General features: G+C 37.3%; 1 protein-coding gene across 1 annotated transcript in view; it reads right to left on the bottom strand.

Annotated features, from left to right (window-relative positions):
- The window catches only part of INTS12 (integrator complex subunit 12), a 12,792-nt gene extending 6,092 nt beyond the window's left edge, over nucleotides 1-6,700 (bottom strand). Inside the window, exons 1-4 of the mRNA XM_009077653.1 lie at nucleotides 6,560-6,700; nucleotides 4,836-4,999; nucleotides 2,774-2,926; nucleotides 2,073-2,260 (exon numbers count right to left, since the gene is read on the bottom strand). Of these exons, the coding sequence (XP_009075901.1) occupies nucleotides 2,073-2,260; nucleotides 2,774-2,926; nucleotides 4,836-4,991 (497 nt within the window). The 5' untranslated portion in view covers nucleotides 4,992-4,999; nucleotides 6,560-6,700. The remainder of the gene's footprint in view (nucleotides 1-2,072; nucleotides 2,261-2,773; nucleotides 2,927-4,835; nucleotides 5,000-6,559) is intronic.
- Nucleotides 6,701-6,971: the final 271 nt, after the last annotated feature.

The raw sequence follows: 6,971 nt of genomic DNA, 5'->3' as shown, positions 1-6,971 counted from the left end.
TCACATTTGTGAACCCACAGCTGGGTTCTTGTTAACTTATCTCCCTAAGCAATAGAAATAGAAACCCTTCTCCTATGAACTCCACCTACTCTGCAACTGCACACAATGTTATCACTCAGAATTGGTTGAATAATTGATTGAGTTATTAAAAGATGTCATTTAAAAATACTATTCATACCCAAGTTATTTTACAGAGTATCCACTGCTTTTACACTTCATATGTGTGGGATGTTATTATTTTGGCCCAAGATGGCCACCCCAAAAAGGCTGCACATATTGAAAGAGAGCAGTAAACAAGAGGAACACTGTCTGGCCAGTCTGTTGGATTCAGAACACAATGCACAAATGCTCTGAAAAATATCCAGTCCAGCATGAGCTGTAGATTGAGAACCATGTGACATCAGTTTCAGCAGGTTCCATGTCAAATAAAGACAATCTGTTGCCACCCTGTGTCTAATGGATTGTTTCTTTCCCTGTTGTGCTTCTCCCTCCCTCTGGCATCAGGTTAATGACAGCTATTTTAGCTAGCCAGGGTAGACTCGTTTTTTGCAATAACACTACAGTTGGTGACCATGATACATTTGCCTCATACACTTAAAACACTGACTGTGGAACAGCTAATGGAACCACATACCTGGCCTGTGCTTTTCAAAGCACAGTCTTGGCCACACTAGGCACAGGAGTTACATTTTCCTTCTTTAGTTTTCTTTACTTTGCAGGCATTTCTCATTATGCCTGTATGTGTCTCTCTTTGTCAGGTAAGATGCAGAATTAATAATCCACAGCAGCTCAAGACTGTCTAAACAAACCCTTTAGTTATCCACTCCTGCCAAATAAGTTAATATGCTACTACTTTTAGCAGCATTTTAACATGTCACTGAATGGGGCTTTGCCCCTTTTAGCAGACTGCAAAATGGAATTTGCAGAAAGAAAGATAAAATTGAGATATTTATTTCATACTTCTTCCTTTTCAAGGTCTGTAATAAGAAACTGTGTTGAACTAACACATGGGAATAACATGACATGAAATCTCCTCAGTCCACAATTGGTTACCAGTACAATTAGCTGTAACAACAGAAATTTATTCTGCATGGACTGAAGACACCTCCTTATCTGCCCAACAGGAATGACCATAGAAATGATGGAAGAACAAAGTCATAAAGCACAGTTTCCTAACTGACTTAAGCTGAGCTAAAATACATACAGCTATCAAAAGGTCAGTCCCACCTTCTTCTCTCTCCTGGCTCTACATTCCTGCATCCACACATGTGCCAGCATAGGCATTTACTCTCACCAAGCTGACTGAAACACCCAAGTGGAGAGCTGATCCAGAAGCTGATCCAGCTGAACACAAACCTGTGTGGGCAATTCACCCCCTAAACAGTACAAGGAAGGAGGTACAATTGGGAGAGCCAAACTGTTCCTTTTGGCAGCAATAGGGGCTTAACGAGGATATAAATGATCCGTGAAACCAAATCCTGGTTTGAGTGGTTTGATCCTAGGGTAGATATTCCAAAGTGTATTTTATACTTCTGTTAACACTAAATGTATTGCTAGCAGAATGTTATTAAAATCCGATTTTATAGAGCTCCTAGTGGAAAGTAAAAAGAACCTCTATTCACTGCAAGATGTATTTACTGAAAACACATGGCTATGTGTAAATTAATGCCAAATGATAAGGAAAAGAAGAGCAACACATACAGATCTCATAACAATGATGCTTAAAAATGCTCTCAGAAGAGAACTGCTTTTTTAAAAATGCTTTTCATTAGCCATTAGTATTTTAACTTGTTTTCTAATAGTTAAAAACTAGTATCTGTCATGATCGGTTTTGCATCACGTCGAGTTTTATTTTTCACTTGCCCTTTCCTGAAGACAAAAAGTTGGGTTTCTGATTAAAGGTTCCATTTTCAAGAAACCATTCTTATTCATGAAGGATGCTAAAATCTATTATCAGTTTTGTATATGTACTTATGTGATTTCCAGTGTAAAAACTACAAGAGGCATTAACTCAATGGTACACAATAATAAAAAGGTAACTCCCTAGTTGTGGTGAAGCAATGCTGACTTACCTGCAAACAACACAGGCTAATCCCATTTCCATAGCAAAGTCATCAGCACTGGTTTCCTCAAAGCTAGATAAATCAGGCATGGATAAGTCCTTGCTGGTCTGAACCGTAATAGGAGAGGAACGAGCCTCTTGCTTCTCTACTCTGGGTTTCTTTGGTGCATCAGCTCCTTCACCAGGATCCCCTTTTGTCTATTAAACATACACAGAGTGTGAAAATGAAAAATCTAATAGACATTATTAAAATGATGAAATGACTGGAACAATTAGATTAGCTGTCTAAGAAGGTATACCTTTAATTACATATTTTCTTCAAAATACTTATGAACTAAAAGCTCAAGTTCACTTTTTATACTGCACTTCGAAATCCTTGAAAAAGCTTTGGCAATCCCAACATTTCAACTTGCTGTATTTTAGTCACTTCTTGATTATCAGGATGATTTAAAACTTAGAATCACAGAATGGTTTGGGCTGGAAAGCCATCCAGTCCAACCCCTCTGCAACAAGCAGGGAAAACAGTCACAGAGTGATTATTAACCAGACTTTTTTGGATTGCCTAAATGGCAGCATGGTTGGCTAACACAGCTCACAGGCTATGCAGCATTAGGTGAGCTAACTTTCAGAGGCTGGAAAGGGGAGCTTTTGTCTAAAACATATTCAAGTTTATTAACAAAGATATTTCATTAGAGGACAAAAATCACTTACTTTATCTGCAGATCTCTTTTCTGTTTCTTTTTTCACCTTTTCTGATGCAGTGGGTTTGCCATTGTTGTTGCCAGAAGGCAAACTAGATGAAGCTTTAGGCTCTTGCTTACTGGAAATAGGTTTGGTAACAGATACTTTTGGTTGCTCTACTTCCTAAAAATAGAAACAAAAATTGAAGGCAAACTCTACATTTGAGTTACTTCCTAGTTTGCAATTAGTTAGGTAACAGGATAGGCAAACGATATGTCATACAACACTGATCATCTACATAAACACTTTTTAAAATACATTTCTTAAATATTTCCACATCACACCAACAAATTAGTGTGTCTAAGTTGCAGACAATTAATAAAACCTCCCTTTGCCACTCACCTTCCAGAGGGAAAGGTGCCTCTTTTCCAAAGACAGATCCTCTTTGGAACATTAATTAAAAAGGAAAACATTTCTGCCTTTAAAATTCAAAGAGATAGCAAACACAAATTTTCAGACAGTTCTGAGGACAAAATTCAATATAAGATGAAAACATAAGCTAACATCTGATGTCACCAGACATCAATACTTCATTCCCTTGTGGAGAAAAATATTGACCTCCACTTAATCTCAGTCCAGATTCATCTATCAGATTAATAAATTTAGATCTCAACAGAAATCAATAGTTCTCATTAATTACGCATTAGTTTCAGCAACAGGTAATAACCAAGACAGTCTGTAAATGAGTGATTAATCACACTTATGTGCTCGAGCAAAGTACACCCTCATGGATGGTAAGATGGGAGTAATTATCTGCTGTATACTGGGACAGGTCCTAAACCCTGAGCTTCAGCCCCCTGAAGTTTGACTTCCTGTTGCATCCATGGTCAGAAACAGATTTCCTCATCTGCCTGACTGTCGTAATCCTGTGCTCCCTACTCTGTTCTTGGACTTTATGGTCAATCACAAATTAATTCAGCAACCTGAGAATGCAAGGATAGGAATTCTTGCACTTTTTTTTCATTTCTGAGCTTTGCAGTCCAGCTGATACTAGAGACTTACTGAAAAGAGGAGAATAAAAGAACCTGAGGCCAGGTGACTGCCAGCCAAGCTGTCACTAGAATCAGCTTCCCAAGCTTCTTTGCACTATTGTTTGGCTTCCTGCTTCCTCTTTAAACCACAAATTAGTTCTTTGAGCTCTGACATACAAGGGCACCTGAGAGTTTTGAGACCTGTGTTAGGAGGACCTGCTGTTTAGGTTTCACGGAGTTAACAGTTTGAACAGAAAGGATTTCTGTACACAGAACAAACATGATGTATGCTGAGCAGTAATGGTGCCTTTTAGTTATTCGGAACCACACAGATGTAGGAATGAAATATTACTAATGTATCAGCACACAGACCATTATTAGAACATACCAGGCTGACTTCTAGGCATCCTAGGGGAGAACACTACCTCGTTATCCATATGGCCATACATAGCAGTATAAGGATGTCCTCAATTGGTTATTTCCATACACTAATCTCATATTCAAATATTCTCTCTAGCAGGTGTTTAGTTATTTTCAGCAGATGAAAAATAACGTTTGTCCATTGGATGGTAATGGTTAGAGCCTGCAAATCATTTCTGCTCTGAACCATTTGGTGTTTCTCATTCTCATATGATTTCATCCACAGAATTTCGAGGAAAGAGGTCCAGCTTTATCAGTAAATGGCTTGTTTTGTTTCATATTTATCTGTGGCAAAAGTAATCTGAATTTTAAAGACCTTTCAGCTCTGAAATGTAACTGAAGAAATATGTAATTTTTGGGTTCACCTTACACAGTCTGTCAGATATAATGCTGAATATCTCTTTAAAAGACCTTGGCACATCAACAAGGTAAAGAGGTTTTTTTTTCCCATTAACTTCAGATAATTGAAGGGATTATGTTGCATAAAAGGGGAATGATGAATATGAACATTGCATAATTACTTTTTCTTTTTCCTCAACTTCTGATTCTCTTTTAACTTTTCAGCTATAAAAGATGAACTAGGAATAGCAGGAGCTTTATACAAGCATACAAAAATGATCCATGCTTTCTAACACCAATACCTTCTGAGATGGACGATAGCTGGAGTCAGTTCCTCTGGCCAAAGACTCATCGAGAAGTGCTTTCAGCTTTTCAGCAGAGTCCTTACTCTTTGAATGCAAGAAGCCCAGGGCTTTCAGGAAGATGGGATCAAGCTCCAAATTCACTGTAGCAGCCATAGTGGTGTCTTCAGTGCCAGTTTTAAAAAAAAAAAAGGAAAACCAATGACAACGTTATTCACATGGAATATAACTCACACAGCATGTGGCTAACAGAAGATTTGGGTTTTTTCTTGCAAAGTGAAATTATATTAAATCATAGCAAGAATGATATGTGAACTATCCTTAGAAGATGACTGTGAACTTCAGTTCTCCAAAGCTTGAATTTGATTTTACATGTGAAATTATGTCAAATTTATTCTTTGGCATATCTGATATTCAGAAACCGAACTCACCATACTTACATAAATGGAACAAATATTTCATGTTATTGATATTTCGTACATAAAAAATATTGAAAAGTATGCAAAATAAGTGTGAACTTCAAGAAAAGCAATTATCACCCTTCTCCTTAACATTATTTGCACATACAGTGATTTCTAACTCGGTGGTCATTCAAATGTAATTAAGAAAAATATTACTTGTAGAAAAATTAACTTCTGAAACTTCTGAAAAGAACAGCTCATTGTAGCACGCAGTATAACAAATATAAACAGCTATTATTTTATTTATATAAAATATCTGAAAAAATACGTCGTTCACTTTTAAATTTAGCTGAAACAGTGAGAACACTTATAACTCAGATTGTGATTTATCCATGTCCCCTTGTGACAGTTTAAGTTTTCATGTCAAGTAATGACTATCCGGAGCTCCAAGATGCCACAGTGTCAATGTAAATGAAATAAAGTGAGGAAAAGGTTAGAATCAATTTTAAAAAAATCTTGTTTGCTTCATAGCAATATATTCCTGCACTCGGGTGCTTTCTCTGTTAATTTCTTTAACAAAAGCTCTAAGGAACTGCATTTACATTAGAAATTGTACCTACAAAGACAGACATACCTAACTTAATCAGTAATTAACAATAATCCAAGAAATAACATGGGAAGTTTTCTGCTCTTTTCCAAAAATGTATGAGATGTGGTATTGTTAATAATCTCTTCAAATCTCATTTAAAACACAACAGGATATTCAGGGTTTTTTTAATACAATAATCTAGAAGACCTTCTTGAAAAGCCTTTCATCAGCTCTGCTCAAAAGCACTGCCTGGACAGCTTTTTCAGCTGGAGCTTCCAAGGTTTTGTCTGACGAATTCCTTTTGATATTCATGGCAGTGAACTTTTACCTCTCTGGCCAAAACACCAGCAGTGGCAGGCTGCTCCCTCAACACTCTCCAGAAGTCCTCAGGAACCTTTATCTCATGCTGAGCTTTCACGAGACACCAGAGAATCGCCTGACTGAGATCATCAAGGAGTTCAACATACAGTAGACTTCATAGGGACTTTATCAATGGACCCAGCAGAGAGTTAAGAATCCTCTTCAAGAGCCTCTTCTCTCTTCCTTAATCTTTCCTACTTGACAAATCATTTTCTGATGGCCACAGAACTTCTGCTAGTAAGTACTAACACACACACACCAGTTACTCTGCTTTTTCACTGATCAGAGTCTGCAGTGCAAGCCCCATCCAGACAATTCAAGTCTCCCTCTGAAGACTACAAAAAGTGAATTCACAGTGCATGGAAAGCACATACCCTCCTTTTTTAATGCATCTACCTCTGAGAAACGTTCAGGCTGCTCTTGAGATCTGTGGGTAGGTTATCTCTTCCATTTCTTTGTTCTGTGAATATGCCTTCCAAGTTTCAGTACTGTATACTCTTAAGCTAGGACTCTGCCAAACCCTCTGTTGAATGAAAACATTAGAATCAAAACACTAATTTCAGAAATTTTGTATAATTCTCTGTCACAAAAAAATTCTTTAAGCTCTTTCCTGAGGCTTTTACTAGGAACATATACTTGTGTACATGAGACACAGGCAGCCTAAACAGTTATTTGCAGCCATTCTCTAATATTTAGGGAGCAAGTGTAAACATGCTAATTCTATTTTCATCTTTCTGATGGTCACACTTTCCAGATTTGTTTCTAGCTCTGTCTTTTTAAAGACAT

This window comes from Acanthisitta chloris, unplaced genomic scaffold, assembly GCF_000695815.1.
Source record: "Acanthisitta chloris isolate BGI_N310 unplaced genomic scaffold, ASM69581v1 scaffold22280, whole genome shotgun sequence".
NCBI lineage: Eukaryota > Metazoa > Chordata > Aves > Passeriformes > Acanthisittidae > Acanthisitta > Acanthisitta chloris.
This window is presented reverse-complemented; position numbering and strand designations above follow the sequence as displayed.